Source organism: Leptosomus discolor, chromosome 1 (genome assembly GCF_034619465.1).
Source record: "Leptosomus discolor isolate bLepDis1 chromosome 1, bLepDis1.hap2, whole genome shotgun sequence".
NCBI classification, from domain to species: domain Eukaryota; kingdom Metazoa; phylum Chordata; class Aves; order Leptosomiformes; family Leptosomidae; genus Leptosomus; species Leptosomus discolor.
Genome location: NC_141391.1, coordinates 118,375,438 through 118,396,027, shown reverse-complemented (window position 1 = coordinate 118,396,027; position 20,590 = coordinate 118,375,438). Strand labels below are relative to the sequence as shown.

General features: G+C 37.8%; 1 protein-coding gene across 3 annotated transcripts in view; it reads left to right on the top strand.

Annotated features, from left to right (window-relative positions):
* Nucleotides 1-20,590, top strand: part of EPHA6 (EPH receptor A6) — a 503,574-nt gene that overhangs the window by 247,993 nt on the left and 234,991 nt on the right. For all 3 annotated transcript variants that reach the window (XM_086477983.1, XM_086477974.1, XM_086477990.1), the window contains 2 exons: nt 10,950-11,105; nt 19,483-19,818. In XM_086477983.1, coding sequence (XP_086334109.1) covers nt 10,950-11,105; nt 19,483-19,818 — 492 coding nt within the window. The remainder of the gene's footprint in view (nt 1-10,949; nt 11,106-19,482; nt 19,819-20,590) is intronic.

Below are 20,590 nucleotides of genomic sequence, written 5' to 3'. Positions count from 1 at the left end.
TTAGTGACTATTACAGCTGATTATCTAGTTTTCAGGATTGTCGTAAGTGCAGAATGTTCCAGGTCACTCAGATACCAACTTTTACTGGACAGGACTGAAGGAATGAAGAAAGCAATTTTCTTAAAAACAAAGCTTTGCAGTAATGGAACAATGATTAAAAAGTAATAAAATGCATTATTAAGATTATACTTTAAAATGAAGAGTTTTTACAGCTGCTGTGGTCAGATTTTGGGACTCAACAAATAACTTCTGCCATTTACTCCGGCGCTGCATTGCCCTGAAGTATTCTCAGGGTTACATTTCCCCTGCTTTTCTAGTTAAAGGTGGTTACTGGAGATGCTGGCGGTGGCTTCTTGGAGATAGAGCGATCTTTTCCTTCCATTCTTTTCCTGCAGACCTTCCTGATCCCAGGAGTATGCACTAGTATATTGCAGGAAATTATTTCCCTTCTATTTCACTGCCAATCACGTTCCTTGATTACCATTTCTATTGTGTGCCTTAATTAGCCTGACTGATTTCTTTTGTTCACTATCTTCCTCAAACACAGTGATGTTCCTTTAGAAATTATGCAGTGTAGAAAATAGTATTTATACCATCACACTTAAAGATTTATGAAGTCTGTCTAATTGTGGATTTTCAATGGGGTTTATCTGTAAAATACCAACAGAAATAATGACTAATTTGGGTATGGAGCAGTGCATTTGAGTATGCATAGTTCCCACCTCAAACAATTTATTAGATTTCAGGGATCCCCGCGACAGAGTCAGTAGCACAAAGCAGCAAAAAATAGTTGCTTGACTTTTCAAGGAGGTGCATCCTCTTGTTTTTGTCTCTCTTCTTCCATCACTAATAAAGTATCCTGATCTTCTGGCCATTTTTGTCACTTGCTATGTCTATGACATGTCTTGACCTTTTTGTTCTTCCCAGTTCTACAAAAATAACCATAGCATATTTTTATTCTGTGGCTAATAACAGCCTGCCTATATATTATTGGTGCTTTGTACACTGTTGAGACAACTTCAAGACAGCGTGCCAGGTGAGGACCTTCCAGCATCAGTGTCCCTGCCAGAATCTGCTGACAGAGATCAGCAGCAGCTATGGAAACTAGGGGCTAGGTTCTGCCTTTACTGCCTTTATCAATTAACGAGAGGTCTTTATGGCCACATACAGTACATTTAGGCACATAGGTTTTCATTGCATGGAGGAGTCAGAGATCGTTGCCACTCTAAACATCAAACCAGCTTTCATGGTCCTCCTTGAAAATTTTGACCCAAGGTTTGCAAAGGTTGTGTGGGGGCTTTTTTAATGCTGATTCCTTCTGATAATTCCAGTAATGCAATGCTGCGGTGATGGAATAGCACAGTCTCTGCGCAGTTAGAAACTGGAGTCTTCCCATTTTAATAGTTTCTGGTTTTTACCTAGGCAGCCTTCTTATTGACTCAGATGCCCGAAACAAATATGTTTCTGTCAAATCACTGACACATGTTCACTAGTCAGAGGATAATCACTAATTCCTTCCAGACATTTCTAAGTGGCATGAAAGCTGCTTTTGTTTTGATTTTAGCCTGAGTTTGTTTTTCTCTGTTGGAGCTTATACCGGCATACATAAAAGGACCTAACAAATTGAAACTGCGCAGTCATCTCTGGGTACTCCTTTAGGAACGTGTACCTGAGCTAAACACACATACAAAATAAGTCGCAGTAAGTTGCAATACAGCAAATTTCCCTAAAAAATTAACTATATTGACTATCAGTATAGTTTATAAAAGGTGTTTAAGGGGTAATTTTAAAAGGTTGCAGACCCTCTATAAAGCAGTGGAGCCTGTATTATGAATAGCTTTTATTTTTATGGATATGGTCTTGATCTGTAGTTACAGTACATGATATTTCCAATCAAATGAGCCTCTTTTCAGCTGCTTATAATTTTGCCATTTTTGTATTCATTCCTGCTGAAACATTCTTACCTTCCATCTACCTGTTGTAGTAGTAAATTTCATTTACTATATTAATTTGGGAAAAAAAGAATTCAGCTAGTTCTAAGAAGTGAAAAACAAAGTTTTACCAGTATTGAAAGCATTTTCCATCTCTTATTTTGAATAGTACCTATGCATTTAGAATTATCTTCTTAAATTATAGTCTCTATGAGATTGTTTAGGATGCTTTTTTTAATTTTTTTTTTTTAAATACAAAAATGAGTCCTTTGTCAAGATTTTTTAAAGAAGAGGTCAACAATATAGAATATATACCTACAGGATAAATAAGATGACAAATGCAATGGGCAGGCAACCTGTGAAAGTATCATTCTGCTTGTGATTAACAAAGAAAAGAGCACCATTTACATGTATTATTCCCACACTGTCGCTTGTCTCCATCTTGCCTGTAAGTTGAGGGGAAGCCAGGATACAGACAGACAGTCTTCCTCCCAGATCTTTGAAAATCCTTCTGTTACTAGGCAATGATAATCTCCTGCAGCAATATGAAAAGCAGCTTGAGTCACTGAGTAATTATTGCTCAGTATGTGAAAGGAGAAGTTTAAAAAGATACTCTGTTTTCACACCACAAGAGCTATTTGAGTCACCTCGGTGACAAACAAGGTGTTTCTCTTTGTTATCAGAAGTCTTTAGTTGCCAACTTGAAAGTCTTTGAGAAGTAGCTGACAAAAGCACTTTAAGAAGTGCAGAATAGTATTCACCTGTGCGGTGTAGTACAGATCCCAGCTCTTTGATGACCTATTGAATTTCATCTATCAGGCAGTGATAAAATTAATATAATTGACTGTTTACCTGTCTGTGTGAGTTTTTTGGATAAACCACAGATTCTTTGAAAGCATGGTATGCAACCTGAATCGTTGCTCAAGTTATTGTATTGCAATTAATGTTTTATTCAGAGAAAAATTGCATTGACGTGAACTGAAAATACTGTTTGATATACACCAATTATCTCTCTTGTCATTTCTTCTAATCATTTTAATAAACAGCCTCAATACAATATTGAAACATGGGAATGACAGAAAATAAGTTACTGGGGAAAAAAAAGAATCATCACAAAGAGAAAGAACAATTAATTTAATTTACCTATCTTCATTATGTATTTATGTTTGAGGAAGCAACCTTATACCTGTCTCTTTTTATTTCCTCTCACTTGTTCCTCTCCAAAGTCAAGGGTATGCATAATGCTTTTATCTGTTTTCCACCTCAAAGAATAGAAGTATTACACAGTAGAAGGTATTTGCAAGAGAAGATTGACTGGAGCATACAAGCACAGATGCATTTAAGTGCATGCCAAAGCACACAGAAATACAATCCATCAAATTTACCACAAACAAGAAAGGAAATTCAGTCTATTGTCCTGCAAAAATTGGGTCATCCAGTCACTAAGTTTCCTAGGGGTGTCTGCTGCCCCCTCCTTGCCATCTGTAGGAACCGAACCGAACCGAACTAGAGCCTTGTTTTCTAGATACATAATGCCTTATTCTTGTGGTTTCGACTAACCAGCATGTTCGATAATTTATAATCTGCCACGGCTGGTCTTTCACAGTAGGTTCTTCATGAAGCCTCATGTTTCTAGCCAATCCTCCTGCATAGTCTCACTATCAGTTTGAACATGACCCAAAGTGGATCCCCTCTCTTTTTTCACAATCCATTCATGACCTGAATAAAACAAGGATTATGTGAAGAAAGAAGACGTGAGATGAATTAGTCAGATAGTACTCACAATCAAAGGTTATCCTCATAGCTTCATTGTCCTTATTCTGTAACATCCTAATCTTGACTTTGTGATTGTATTCTGCCTTTCATAATATACAATGTGCATATTTTGTTACATTCTTTTCTCTTGTTCTTTTTTTTTATACTACTTTGTTATTTTCTAGACACTTACTAAAATATAAATTGGCTAAAATAATATTATAGTTCCCTTTTTCTACACAGTGGTAGAATAGGAGAGGCCTTATTGGATCCCTGTGAGGAAGAAATCGAACAAAGGAGGCAGAAGGCCTGCTTGGATGAGCAAGGAGCCTCTGTGAAAACTAAAAGGGAAGAAAGAAGTTTACAGCATGTGGAAAAAGGGACTGGCCACTTGGGAGGAATACAGGAATATCATAAAAGTATTAAGGGATGCAACAAGGAAGGCTAAAGCACGCTTGGAATTAAATCGGGCAAGGGATGTCAACGACAATTAACAAGGGCTTCTTCAAATACATTGGTAGCAAAAGGAAGACCAGGGAAAAGGTGGCCTGCTGCTGAATGAGATGGGTGCCCTGGTGACAGAGGATTTGGAGAAGGCGGAGTTACCGAGTGCCTTCTTTGCCTCAGTCTTTACTGCTAAGGCTGGCCCTCAGGAATCCCAGACCCTGGAGGTAGGGGAGGAAGTCTGGAGGAAGGAAGACTACCCCTTGGTTGAGGAGGGTTGGGTTAGGGGTCTTTTAGACAAACTAGACATCCACAAATCCATGGGCCCTGATGGGATACACTCGCGAGTGCTGAGGGAGCTGGCAGATGCTATTGCTAAGCCACTTTCCATCATCTTTGAAAGGTCATGGAGGACAGGAGAGGTGCCTGAGGACTGGAGGAAAGCCAATCACTCCAGTCTTCAAAAAGGACAAGAAGGAGGACCCAAGTAACTACAGACCAGGCAGCCTCACCTCCATCCCTGGAGAGGTGATGGAACAGCTCATTCTGGATGTCATCTCTAAGCATGTGGAAGAAAAGATTATCAGGAGTAGTCAGCATGGATTCACTAAGGGGAAATCATGCTTCACTAATCTGATAGCCTTCTATGATGGCATGACTGGCTGGGTGGATGAGGGGAGGGCAGTGGATGTTTCCTGCCTCGACTTCAGCAAGGCTTTTGACACTGTCTCCCATCACATTGTCATAGGTAAGTTTAGGAAATGTGGGCCAGATGGGTAAGAACAGGAAGTTCCACTTAAACATGAGGAAAAACTTCTTTACTTTGAGGGTGGTAGAACACTGGAACAGGCTGCCCAGAGAGGTTGTGGAGTCTCCTGCTCTGTAGGTATTCAAAACCCACCTGGATACATTCCTGTGTGACCTGCTTTAGGTGAACCTGGTTTAGCAGGGGGCTTGGACTAGATGATCTCCAGAGGTCCCTTCCAACCCCTACCATTCTGTGGTTCTGTGATTGCCCTTTTTATAAAGTGATCAGGTATCAGAGGGGTAAGAGGAATTTAAAATTAGAATAATTATATATTGACAGAATATAACAAATATGAAAGATGTCAGTCTCATTAGTGGGTTTCAGTAAGCAATTTTAAAAAGCATATGAGGTGGAAAAGCATATCTTATTATGTGTTTCAGAAAGATTAAAACACCTCTTCCATAGCTACTGATGATGGTTACCATTCATTATAAATGACAACAGAGTCTTCTCTATTTTAATTTGGTTGATGAGTTCTCAGCAAGCTATAAAAATCCCATTTTCATGAGAAATGTCTTCCCGCACACAGACCAACAGTGTCAGACAGCTAAAAGTTGCTCCTCTGATTCCTTGGGAGTCCACTTACTTTACCTAACATAATAAGGGTCGATTCAGATGTTGTAAAACTGAAACATTTGAAAGCTGGAATCAACTTCTTTCTTTCACAGTAACTCCAAAGAGCAGCGAAAATGCTCCTTTTTTTAAAAAAGGTTTATGACAACTAAGATGACCACCAAGATGACCACCGTGTTTGCATTTTCTGGTTTTTTTTTTCTCTATACATCATGAACTTCCCGGGCTGGGGAAGAACTTAATGGCCATAACAGTCTCAGGTAGTAAAGACTTCCACAAGAGAACCCACAACTACATTTTCTAATAATTGACCCATGACCTTATTTACTGGACTGGGTAATTCAAAAGATCCTTAAAAATACTGTTCCATCTAGCGTGAGATGAAACTCGCACTCCTCACTGCCTGAATAATGCCACAAGACCAGGCCCTGCGGCCCACCAGCCTACACACAGGTCAGCCTTCAGCTGCCTTCCCCTGGGTTTGGAAATGTGTCCAGTTTCCCAGATGGTTTTCAGTGAAGTATGGCTTTCTCTGCACTTGCTATAATATATATCCAGTGATTGTTTTAGGTTGTTGGGGCACCATGGGGGCCGGTACCTCCCTGGGGGCCAGTAGTGCTGGGATGCTCCCCAAGGGGGAGCCAGGCAGGGCCTGTCCCACCACCTTGGGCCTTTGGTGGTGGGCTGCACCAGGATGTCGGTCTGCAGGCGGGCCGAGCTCAGCAGGGCCTGTGGCCAAGCAGGGCAGGGCTGTGCCACTGTGGAGCTGTAGCCCAGGCAGGGACCAAGACCTCGGCCTAAAGCATCTCCCACAGGCAGAGGTTGACTTGACAACCACTCTGCTAGGGAGCCTTTCCCCATGGCTGCCCTAGGCTGCACTGCCTCTGAGCTGGCCCTGAGCCTCCACAGCCAAAGTCCTGGCAGGGGGATGCACTTGGGGCCCTTAGGGGTGGTAATGCCATAGACCAACCATGCAGCCATGCATGGGGAACAGCGTCTTCCCATAGTGTCTTGCACCACACACGTCCCATCCTGTTTGGAACACCTTAGGCTGTATCTCATTTTAGGCAGTAAGTGTACAATGCACCTCTGAAATTTTTCCAGTCTGCTTCAGTACCTCTGCAAATAATAGCAACAGTGCTAAACTGTTTTGCAGCTGCTTGATAAATGCCTTCTCCCACTCTTTGTCCAGGCTGGGAGGCCTACATGTCTTCTCTTCCTACACGTCTGTGTATAATACAAACAAAACTAAATGCCATGTATTAAACGTTAAATAAGGAAAATTATATTAATTACAAAGTTTCTATAGTTTAAAAACCTCATTGTCAAATTCTGATAAAGCTGCAGTCGAGCGCATTTATAGATGTGTTATCTTTTGTGAAGCAAATTAAATTATCAGTGCTTCTCTGCGTGATCTCTGGTATTTCATTGCAGAAAACTTTAGTGTCTTTGAATTGTTCATTCAGATACCCTGCTAATTACTTAACCATTAAGACAATATAATATCTTCCCCCAGGCTTTACAAAAGTCAAATCTAATGCAGTTCATATAATTAGTAACTCAAAAAGTCACTTCCGTTAGATAGCATTAGGGAAAATAAGATGCCTCCCAGTGATTTGGAAGGTAGAAAAAAAATACTCTGTGGTAACAAAGATAAAAACAAACTAGGTTTTTCTGAATAGTCATCATTAGAAGCTTTTTCAGACAGCAGCTTTTCATAGTTTAAATTTTAGTTTACACTAACATATGCACAAATAATTTGTGAAAATAGTAGATGCAATAACTATTAGCTGAGTGAAGAAAATGTTATGAGAAACAATTTGAAAATACTGATTTATCAACCCATACAAAATGAAATTTTCTGCATACATAAACATCTGGAACAAACTTTTCACTTACTTGTAATATATTTACATAGGGTACAATTTGACACAGGAAAGATGGCTTTTTTCCTTCTCCAAATACAAAACCACAACCCATTTATAATTAAAAATTTCTGAGTGTATGATTTGCCCATCAGGCATTGTGCACTAAATAATTTTGTGTGGCTGAAACCGCCACAGAAGCGGGAAATAATAGAAATAATAGGAAGCCAGGCAAAATCTGAAGAACTTTGTTAACATTAAGCATGTCAGTAAGCCTTGATTAATCCATTTTCAGACTCATACCCTAATCCTTATTTTAGATAGCGTGTCACTTAAGGATTCTAAAGTTGAATACAAGAATCTAGTGCTTGTGTATGGTTTGATATCACAATCTGCAGTCCCACACAGTGACATACATACAGTAATGCAATCTGCAGTCTCATAGCAGAACATTTACAAACCCAGTTTTACAAAATGTTATGCATAAAACAGAAATTATAATGGAATGCATATACAGTTGACTCCTTTGTGCAATTTCCCTGTAAATTTTAGTTGGAATTGCTGTAAGCTACAGTTGGCTCACAGTGGTCTTATATAGCCTTAAGCTCCACGAAGACACCTAAGGCCAAAGAAAAGAAGAGATTCTTTTTCTTTTCTTTAGAGGGAGACATATCTCTGAAATCATAGTAGAGGCATTTCCTAAATGAGCTTTTAAAAACATGGGTAGTAACTCTAGTGCTTGCAAATTTTCCATGGAAAATTGTAGATTTAGCAATTGTTATTGTTAATTGTGCCACTGAAACATGATATTTGTTAACAGAGTCTAAGCATAGATATGAACAGCAGCTGAAGTGCTGTATTTCAGACTCATGCTGCACATTCATTGATTTTGATACAGTAACAGTTTATTTTCTTTTACCTTGAATGTTGGCTATCAGCACTGAGTTATCCAGAGGTGAGGAATCCCAAGCTTGTGATCATTTGCAGGTTTTCATCTTGTGTTATTTGGTCTTGTTTATGGAGGGATGGTTTTATTTGGAAATATCCAATAATCATGGTTGTGTGATTCTACATTTGGACAGAGAGCTGGTTATCAATAGCTTTGTAAACTTATCCATAGAAAAGCTTCCCTGATATCTTCCTCTGCCTCAGAATTTGTGGTACATACTGGCTTAACAGATAAATGTATATGGGTTGCTTCAAAAGAAGTAAAAGGATCCACTTATTTATCCATTATTTTTTCCTCAATGTTTTCCATGTGCTTACTTTTAAGAGACACACCATATCAAAACCATAATTGCTTTAAATACATTACAGAAGACCATTTCAGAATAAAACTTTTACTTTTTTAAATTGTAAATGAATCTTCACCTTGAGTTTTATTTTGGAATAGCGAACTTCTTGAAGTTTAAACAAAATATTTCTTTTGAAAGAGAATGCTATGTTTCTTTTGATCCAAAATGGTTTGTCATTTGGAGGATAGAAGGGAAGAAGGGATGATTTCAGAACTGACAGGCATGAATTTGAGAAGTAATAGGGATTTTAAAGAGCACTCATTTTGCTTTGACTGAAACTGTAACCTGGAATTGCCAGCTTTTTAATCACAAACTTCTTTTTATCACAGCACGTGTAGGAAAGGTGGCTATTAAAAGCAAGAATTTAAAATTCGTCCTTAGATAAGCCAGGGCAGGACTTCAGCATGAGAAAAGAAGAAAGGAGCAGGCAAGCCTAACACCCTTCCCCAATTTTGCCTTAGCTTCCCTCTTCCTTCCAGCAAAGCTAAGAGGAGTCAGTGCCTACGGTCTATATCTACAATGGTGCCTTCTTCCATGCACCAAACCTGCTGTCTTTCCAATCAGTAGAAAATTACCACTTACTATAATCACAATTGTATCAGACCAGTAGCCTTCTTTCAAGGGGAAAATCCCTGCTGTTCGCATCCCTCTTATCTGTAACACCATGAACACCAGAAATACTTATTTTCTTTTATTTTTTTTCCATTGGTGACAGAAGGGCAGGATTCCTCCCTAATGTCTATTTGGCAAAGTCGGAAGAACTCACTAGGAAGAGAGCAGCTGAAATCGTTGGGTCAAAAACAAGCTCTTAAAATAACATTTGAAAAATTGGATCTTGGATTCTGATAGGCAATCAACTGTTATCTTTTTCAGACTCATCTTCCCACTCCTTTTCCCTCAGCTACTAGTGAAACTGCTTTTATATCAAGCAACTACTTTGGAATCAGAAGCAAAACTGATCTGTGTATATCTTATCTATGATAAATACTTTTTAATAACTCACTTAATATGAACTGACATAAAATACATACTTTTGGATACTTTTTAAAAACACCTCATTTAATATTGTTTTTTCTTATTACAAGAGAAGGAGGTACTTTCTCTAGCAATGTAAAGAAAATAATCTTGAATATGTCAAAATGAGAAAGAGCCATATGATTCTTTGAAATTATGTTTATAGCAATGGTTTCCATCGTACTGGAGGAGTCAAAAAGAGTATGTCTGTAGAATCTATACATGTTTGATTTGCCCTTTCATTTGTTTCAATTCTAGTTTTGGATTTGGAAGCCAGGAGACAGTAACTGCAATACATGCTGGCATGTGTAAATGTGGTAGTTGGCAGGAGAAAGAAAGAAATCTCTGTTTAGACAAATATGATGAAGTCTTAGGATGGTTTTAAAATACTATTTCAGATTGCAAAACTGTCAGATTTATGATAAGATTTATTTTAACAAATTGTTTGTGCTTTAAAGGCCATCGAAAAGGTACATACGGTTGTGCTGTGGTTAAGAATGGCAGGGACCCCTGCTCCAATTAACTGGGGACACAGTGAGCTCTGAGCATCGCAACATCCCCTATCCCCAGGACAGCTGCTATCCAGGTTGTTTCCTGAGACTTAAGATTAGCCTTAGGCTTGTGGTATTTTGTGCGAGAAGGTATTGGCATCCCCCTCCTGCATCTCTGAAGGTGGTGATAGCAGCACTTCCCAGCCTTTCATGCCAACAGGGTGCAGAGAACCCAGCTGGTGTGGCCCTTCTGTCATAGGCTTCTCAGGGGACTGTAGACAAGTCAGACGCATCTATAGATATATAGGGATGTCATCCTTGTCTTATCAAGGCATTGTGAGGGTAAACATATTAGGCATTGCAAGTCTCCATTATTTAAGTAAGGAAGACGTATGAATAGCTTCAGCGGATAAGAAGTTGTCTTTATTCTTTATTATTAAAGGATGGAACCTATATAAAACATAGGTAATGTGCTTTTGCTTAGCGATATTGGTGAAGTTGTCTAGATAACAGTTTCAAGCAGCAGTGAGGACTGCCTGTGAATTTGGAAGCTGTCTGTTTTAATGATCTCCTGTTATATACCAAGAACAGTTTGGGGTTTTTTTTTAAATATACATATACAAAAATAAAAACTGTGAAGAATTGTATGATGCAAATAGCATACACATATATAGGTTGGAAAGGAAAGAAAGTGCATTATAACTTCATGGAACAGATTTTACTTATGACCAAAGCTTGCTTCTATTAATGAATCTTATTTTCTTGTTTTGCAGCTTGCAGGCCTGGATTCTATAAAGCATTTGCTGGAAATGTAAAGTGCTCCAAGTGCCCTCCACACAGTTTGACTTACGTAGAAGCAACTTCTGTCTGTCAGTGTGAGAAAGGTTACTTCAGAGCTGAGAAGGACCCACCAACTATGGCATGTACCCGTAAGTCTGATCAGTACCATTGTCTGCAGTTCTCTTCCCCTGTGCCTCATTTATTTATTTTTGTGTTTTTAAAAAAATTACCTGAATTTGTACATTTTGTGAGGAGTCTTTTTCAAGATTTGATTTAGCACATTTTGTGCCATAGTCCTCTTGTTAAGAGAATTCTAAAAATTTAACATGCTAAATGCACGAAGTATTTTAACAGACTAAGTATCCAAAAAACTTAAGAGATAAAACCTAAAAACAAAATACTATTGCAATAACCGTCAGTGTATAGTCATAATTTTGGCATGTTTACACTGCGTGAGACAGCACCATATAAAAATAACCTAGCTGACAGAACTGAACTACTACTACTATAACTAACACAATTGAATTACGTCCTGTGCTTGTGCTAGTCTCTCTGTACAACATGGTACTGGGCAAACTGGAAATATACCAGGTAATTAGGAGCTGATTTACAAAGTCACAGGCACTCTGTAATCCTGAGGTCATTACATAGACCAAGACATTGTCCGTTGGCTAAATATGAATGATGGTCTTTAAAAATGCCATTCTCCAGATCCAAGACACTTAGCAGAATGTTGTCTCGTTTTCAGAGGGGAAGGGTAAGTCCCAGCCTCCAGCTACTTCAGGGACATAGGGTTTAGAGAGGCACCCCAATCCAATGCACACAATCTGCTGTGAGATCGCTCTGGAGCAAGGCACATAGGCCTATCTTTTTGCACAAAATATGTGAGAGAATAAACAATGTTGTTCCAGACTTCTTGCAGGAAAATAGTGATTACAAATAATTCCACTCAAATGAGTGCCCGAAGCACAGGCCATTAGAAACTTACCCACAGAACTAACACACATCCCAGGTGCTCTTGACAGTTTCATGCTTAGAAAGATGGTTTTACTCATGCATTATTCAGATGTGGTTCCATATTATTTGTAAGTCATTGATTTTTCATCTCCAAAAGACAGTTCTTCTCTGAAAAAATGACTCATACATGGCATTATGTTTCTATAATTATCTTTCAGGGCACAATTTTAAGCCCTGCTACCCATTAGTATTGATAAGGTAGGGAGGAGCATGAGCGCTCTGCGGCATCAGGGAAGAGGTACCTACAACACCATGTTTCTTTCCTAACGGAAGCAGGGTGCTGAGAGCTGCTTTTGTGGAGAACTGCCAGTGAAGACTTGGTGCCAGACCTCTCCATTCCTGCTGAGGATGTCAGCCAAAACAACCAGTGAGTGGAGGCAGGGAAGAAATCAACCACAACAGTGGTTCCAGTGCCCCAACTCACTGTGACTTGGGAGAAATAAAAAATAGAGGAGACAGTGAACCACATTCTAGTTTCTGCCTTGCTCTTGGTGCAGTGCCACCATGCATTGCCTCTCATTCAGCCTAGACTGCAAGTTATCGGTACTTCATTGACTGTAACAGCAGATGTATTCAGCTTATACCTACAATGATGATTATTTCACTAATTGTTAGCTCTGCAAATGACACTGAGACTCTTGACAGGCAGACTGTGTTCTTATCTTCTTGTACATCATCAGTAATGAAGAGTCTGCAGGCCAAATTATTCCCTAAGTGATATCTTTAGCCCCACTGCTTTCAAATTATGCTCTCAGTTATTAAAATAATGTTTCTGTCATAAATACAACCTCACCGCCTTTGGTATGTCTGTGCAGATGTGGCTAATTTAAATTTAATAAACAAAGATACAGATATGAGTAGAATTTAGATTTTCCTTCAAAACTGTCATGCTTTGCTGTAATAAAAGGAGTTGAAAATTTAGGGGGAAAAAAAAAAAAAAAGAGCCAATTTGACTAAATAAAGATGAAAGGCTGTGCAGTGAGAAAATACCTTTTCTACATAAACACTTTTGGGGCAGATCTGCATTTCTGATGTTCATTTACAAATTTTTATCCTGGCATGTGAGATGTGGCATAAGAGATTAGAAATTTTTCGTGTGACTTTTTGACTGAGAGGTGTTCTTGCATTAAAGAATGAATAGTGTATTGCCCTTACAAATTTCTTCATATTCAGATATTTTGAACCAACTGTATTCATTCCTGTTTTATTTGCTTTGCCAAGTCCTGCAAAGCAATATGCCTAGGATAGGTAGATATTTTATTGTCTCTCTCTTTTCATTCTTGTGTAGGGTTAGACAGTTTTCCTCACTCCAGAATTTTTCCTCAGCACTAGAAAACTTGCAAATGCAGCATTATGGAAAATAAGGACCTTAATTTAAGAGACTATGAAATTAAGAGTTTAGCTTCAAGCATCCACTTTTTTCAAGATGGGCTTCAAATCTAATTTCATTAATTCTGTGAAAGTGCATACTGTATGCTTTTCCAAAATTGACAGTTCCCATTTTTACTTTGTGTAACTATATTTTGTAAAAGAAGAGTGTGCACTTTGCAGAAAAGTATAATAGAAATCTGATTTTAATAAAACGAATGAAAATTACATTAGGATATATTGTTAATCTCTCTCTTCTAGCATTTTTTTCATTTGATTGGCACTTGTTACCAATCTCTTGCTGCTACTTTTTCTCCTTATTGTATTTCCTTGCCGTGTGCAAGTACTCTATCAGTGATTTCTCTGCAATGACAGTGAACAACAAATAGCATCATATCTAATCCGCTGTCTGATTACTCTGTACATAAACTCTAACATTCCCCACTATAATGTAATTGGATAAATTGATCCATCTTTTCAAGGTCAAAGGCAGGCAGGCTTATATTGGGTGTCTGAGTCTGAATGATCTCTTTTTGTGTTATGCTTAAACAATTTTGAACCCAACAAACTTCTGCTCTGTTCAATAACCTTGTCTCAAACTGTATCCTCTATTTTCAAGAGTCAATACTGTATTCCAGCAGTAAAATCAAGCCTTTGACTCTACAGCCTCTACTGTTATTTTTATATATATACTTGTTTGCAAATTATCATTACGCTCAGACTTGGAGTACTGGTTTGCAGTCACTGTCATCCATTCTTCCCATCTGCCTCACAGAAAAATAATAAGTGATTCTGAAAAGGAAAAAATGTCATACAGCATGCCACATCGAGTGACATTGCTTGTCTATGCTACGTGTATTCGTGTCTCTAAAAAAGCAATTACGAGCTCAAGGGGCACAGCCACATGCTGATTCTGAGTATTCTCAGAAGATAATGGTTAATTTTTGCCCTTCCACTGTAAATCCAGTGGTCAAATAACACACACTTCTAAGAGTCCACTAGTTGCTAAAGGACAGTTCTCACTTAAAACTGTAAAACTTAAAAATTTTTTTTCCAGACAGTCATCACTTTGTAGTGCTTAAAATACTGCATTGCCCTCACTAGACTTCTGCAGCATTGGGTTTGCTCCTCTCTGCTTCCATACAGGGCAAAATGCACTTCACCTTCAAAGAGGGAGAGGATATTCAAAGCAAGATGAGGTGCAAAGCACTGCGTGAGGCATGAAATCACCTCTGTAGCTTTTGGAGTGGGCCTGCTTCTCCATAAGACATCAATGCCAGTCTACTTCACAGAGAGTGAGAAATACTCCTTACATTATGATTGTAAATAAAGCAAAAGACATCACTCACAATAGGGCTGTGTTTCATCTAAGAAGCGGAAGAGCTGCATTTTTTAAAATGCTCATCCATTTGAACTGCATTTTACTCTTTTGCATAAAATCCAGTCATGAATTTTGCTGTGAGGAAAGGTTTTGTCCTTTTCACCAATATACTTGTTTTCCTTAAAAATCAGTATAAGGAAATCCCCAAGAGCTTTGCACACAGATGTCTTCAGAAAGGTTATTCCTGCCAAGTTTTCCCAATGTGTCAAATAATCTTTGTATAATTTATAAATTATAACAAAGCAATCAGGCCACATTCATAAAAGCCCAGTGACACATAATTTAGCTGAATCTGAGGATTAGAATTAATTGTCTGTCTTTGTTCCAAGTTCTAAATCTTAGTAAATGATTCACTGCATGTCATTACAGCTTAATATTTGCATGAAATCACAGTTTAACTGGCATAATTTAACAACAATTAAAAAGCTATTTAATTGTCATGCAAATTGGCATGAGGGGCCTTGAGTATGAAGTGTGTCTGAGGGGTTTTTTTCAGTATTTGCAGGCAGACAGTCATATACTTTCAGACACGTCTAACGTAATTGATAATATTCTCCCTAATCATTGAAATGTGAATGTATGATAATTCATGTTTTCTCTTACAATTGAAGATTAAGTCCCAAATCATGAATATATCAACCTTCAGTCTCCAGTACAGATAAAATACACCTATTTAATTTTTTTTTTTTTTATCTACTGTATTGGTTCTTCTCTGATGCCATCTACATATAGTACAACAGAAAATTGACAAAACCAGACAAAACTCCCCTATTGCCTAGATTCACATTAATTCCTGTTTTGGCCTGCCAAAGTTGCTGAAGTAACATAAAAAACCCTGAGCTGTGATGACCCATTGTCATAATATCTATAGTTTATATGTAGTTTAAGATTAAATTTAAGCCAGTTTTAAAACATTGGCCCCAATCCTTCAAGCAATTACACACATGCTTAGTTTTAAGTGTATGAGAATTACCAATTATTTCAAGGGGATTACTGATCCGCTTGAAGTTATGCACATATGTAAGTGTGATTAAGGCTCATCCTCCATATTCCTAAAACTCCTCATTGGTTTTAACAACGGGAATTTGTTAAGACCGGTCATTATTTAATTCCCACAGCATGATTTTAGAGGAAACATAATTATGTCTTCTGCACATAAATAATAAGAACAGAAGCTGAAGTAATCTGTGCTAGTTTTAGCTTATTCTGATCTCAGGACTGTTTTCCAAAGTAGCTAGAACCATCAACCTCACAGTGATTTTGCAGCGAGTTTAGAGATCTGTAAATCTGAGACACTCAGGTTTTAGGGGCTTTTGGACCACATCAGTGTCTTCAATGCTGTACTTGTCTCTGTTTTCCACACCACTGAAAAATGATTTATCAATACAATTAGCCTTTGATAATAAGTTGCATTTGTAAATATTTACAGTATTTCAAATGCTTCAGTGTTAGACTTATCACAAGGTCACAGTCAAAGACCAGGAAAGAAATACTCAAAATATGCTTTGTGACCATAAAAAGTGCAAACTACAAATATACTTTTCATCTGATAAGTTCCAGAAATGTCAGTCTTCAGTACAAATGACCCACATACCATTCAGCTAAATGATTCCTTGATAGGATGAAAAATAACTGTTCTTCATTGTCCGGGGCTTTTTTGGTGCTAAATATGAACTCTGCACAGATATATATACAAATAAAGACTACAGATTCAAAATATTTTAAACTTTCTTGTCCACTAAAAAAATACAAAGCAATGTAACACCTCCAAATACTTTAATTATCAAGTGCTTGAAATCCAGCAGCTAACTCATCATTTATTTTTAGAGCAAAAATCATTTTAATGAAAAGTCTCAGTTATTTAAAGTTACAAACACATACCAGAAAGAAAAAGGCAAGTCAAGTGTTCAGCTACATCATAGAAAACCTTACCATTTATTAATTCACATTATCCATTATCCTTCCCACACCATACAAACTTTTTTTCCTTTACAGTTATTTCAGCTTTTATACACGCATTTGTGCCACATAAGTAAACAAATAACATCACTTAAAAATTATAAATGTTGGTGAATAGTTGTGGAAGGATATTTACAAAATAAGGGACATGTGAACAATCCAGCCTTTTCAGAGAGCCTGGGCTGGGACGTACCGGGACTGCGGAAAGCATAAACAACTTCCGGTGCAGAGGGCATCAACATCTTACAGGTGCAGGAGAAGAGACAGCCGCCATTAATGACGCAGTTTTAATTCCTGAAGAAGATGGGTGTGAACATTTGTGAACATGACTTGAACATGACTCGCAATATGGCCAATCGGGTTGGACTATGGGCCGATTATTTGCGATGAAGCCAATCAGTATTTATTGGGTGTGGTCGAGGGTTATATATTGCACTGAAAAACACGGAAATGGAGGTTCACTTGTTAGATCACATTGATCGTGCCAGTGTCCTCATGCAGCTCCCGCAAATAGTGACTTTTTTTCTGCAACTATTATTGCCTCTTTCCTTTATTAAAGTTAGTGTTCTTTCTTGCTGCTATGTGCTGGTACAACTGTATAGATCCTTACTACTATACAGTTTATCAGTAAAATGTAAGGTATAGTAATGTTTTCTGTTAAAGTATAGTCTGTTAGTATTCAGGGTCATCTTCAAGAATTAAGAACTTGAAGAAATGGATTTATTTCAGTGGTAGGTACATATTTCAGAACCACTCACAGGCTTGATTTTCTAAATCACTACGTTTTGTTTGGTCAAATAAACAGCTAGAAGTTTGAAAACCGAATCAGTATATCAATGCTGAAGTAATTGCAGATCTTACAGAAAAAAGAAATAATGAAATTGTATTATTAGAAAAAACAAGATTGTTTTTGGTTTTGGTTGGGGTTTTTTTTCTGAGATTTGAGATCCTGATTTATGTATGAAATGCTAGGATGAGCTTTGATTGTTTTTCTTCATAATGCAAAGTTCTGACAGTTTATTTGACCATCCTTTGGGCACAAGGTCTTCCCTCAGGCTACAAGTTGTAGAACTGGAATTTACAAGACTGTTGATCAATATTTTTCATTGTTTGTTTAGTTCTCCTCTCATTGTCTTAAAGTATTGATAAAGGACATGATGATATTTTAATGTGACTCTCCCAGATTTACTGTGCCACTCAAGTTGTTGGGTGAAATACACTCCGTGTAAGAATTAGCTGATGCCATTTGCAAACCTTTCACATAGTCTTTCAGACTGCTTAACAGGCCCAGATGTAATAAAAGCCTCATTCAAAGTTTGAACAGTATCTCAACCAAAACTTTATACTTAAGTCTTGCTGGCAGGTTGTATAAATCAAGAAAAGCTGCAAAGGAAGCTGAATGTTTTCAAAGTTCTGCTAGCCATTGGCTAAGAACCCATGTGCACTGTGATTTTATGATGAGACCTGGGAATATAATGCTTGTTCAACTCATTCAGCTCAAAAAAACCCAGAGACCAGTCAAATTTACCACAGTCATCTTACATATATCAAAACCTGGAGTATGAGGCCATTTTGCCAAATCTGTGTTTCTTACATAATTTTATGGGCATATTTTGGGACTATATAGAAACTGGTTTTGAAAACCATGTGTCTAAGTGCTTGATTGAAATATGTTAAGTGGAAGAAGAAGAATATAATAAGAAATGGAGATTCTTTAATTTCTTATTAAAAATAAATTTTTAATTTCCTTTAATAAGTGCTGCTTTTCCTTCACCACTTCATTAATTCATTAATTCCCTTCTGAAAAATCATTAGGTGGTGAAGTTCTTCCATCAGACTGTGGAAGCTGACATATAAAGCCTCAGATGACTTACATGTGATCCTACACAGTAAGTCAGCATAACAACTTAAAACTTGTTGGACATACTTTGACTATTGTGGGATCCATGGGAAATGGGTCACTCATGGTTCATCTGATAGTACACAGAGAGCTTTCCTCTGTACCTTTCCTGCTGCTATCTTTGCATCCCTCCCCACAGCCTTCAAGAATTATTTGTTCTCCTGCTTTGCATCCATTTTAGACCTTTAACTTGCAAGGTTGATGTCTTCACTGTTATACTGATGCTGATGATGTGCCAGGTGGGAAAGAAAAAAACTTGTAAACTGTCTCTTGTGCCTAATAGTCTTGGCCTGTTGCCACTTTAATGAACAGCAACAATGAAATCCCTTTTTTGCTGGGGATATCCCTAGGGATAAGCAGTGAAGGATAGAAAAATTATCTGGCACTGCAGAACTAATGCAAACAACTTTACCTCTTGTAGTTATCCCAGAGCTGTTATTTATTTATGATTCAATTTGACTCTTATAAAACATCAAAGATTATAACTGTCAGAAAAGCCTACATTACTAGACATAAAATAAAGAAATAAATTTAGTGGTTAAAGCTCTACCCCAGTATCCCACAAGATCAAGAGATATTTAGTGCAAATTTGTGTTATCAAGTCTAGGTTTGACATTCCCAAGTAATTTTTATGTTGCCTTACATTATTTCTGAATTAATTCTGATTTATTAAGATTATTCAGCTTTTTATGATCTCACCCATTTATTATTCCTGCTTAATTTTCAAGGATTTTAAGTATTTATATAATTTTTAATTTTTACATTGAATTTGTTATTGAAACATAACTCTTTTAGCTTCTATTTGAAAATAATTGCCTTAAGACTAATATATTTTTTCATGGCTTTTTTTCTCCAAAATAGACAGCTGTTGCTTAACAGGCTTTCCACTCCTTCTCTGCAGGGCCACCTTCTGCTCCGAGGAATGTGATTTTTAACATTAACGAAACAGCTCTCATGTTGGAATGGAGCCCCCCGAGTGACACCGGAGGAAGAAAAGATCTCACTTACAGTGTCATCTGTAAGAAATGCGGGTTGAATGCCAGCCAGTGTGAGATTTGTGGGGGAGGTATCCGTTTCATCCCCAGGCACACAGGTCTCATCAACTCCTCTGTGACAGTGCTTGACTTTGTGTCGCACGTGAACTACACCTTTGAAATTGAAGCCACGAATGGGGTCTCGGAGCTGAGTTTCTCTCCCAAGCAGTTCACAGCTATCACAGTGACCACCGATCAAGATGGTAAGTCCCAGCACTGCATGTCTGTTACTGCACCCCTCTCATCTATGCACTGATTAGGGGGATCATTTTATTTCTTGGAAGTCTGGGTCAGCAAGTTAGGATGTTTTGCAGTTTCTTAAATGTTTGTAAGTGCTTTGGGTGAGGACTTCCAGCTTCTGCTGATGAGGGCATTAAATGCTTTTGGCAGTTGGCCCTTGACCCCATTACACAGGGCACAAAAACTTACCTTCCTGTTTAAAATTAAGTGCAAGCTTTAACTACCTGAGACTAACTGCATCAGTGATTCATCAGATCTGGAGTCTGTATCTGATGCTTTTCCAAGTCTTTCCTTATGGTTTCAGTTTTGAAAGGGTAAACCACCACAGGTTATCCGCCACAATTTCAGAATTCAAAGGTGAAATTAAAGTGAATTCACTTCCTCTAGTATCCATGTTTCATAGTACTAATACAGCATGCTTCACTGTAAGATATTTCCACATCTGTATGAGCCATTTTCCTTAGGAGAGGTATCCTAATGGATTTTTTTTTCTTTGTTCCTTAAATTGTCCACTTTGCATTATTGTTTTTGAGCTTTTTCTTCCCACAATTTCAGTACAAATTCATGTCCAAGGTCAACTTTTATGAGAAACACGGGAAAGTAAAAGAAGTCTATATTTTTGTTTATTTCTGCAACTTTTTCCTCTTCCATCTTTAGAAGTACTTACTATGCCAGGTAACAGCACCATAGGTTACCAACAAAGCAATCTGTATAGCAGTGTTATCTTCTCGCTTG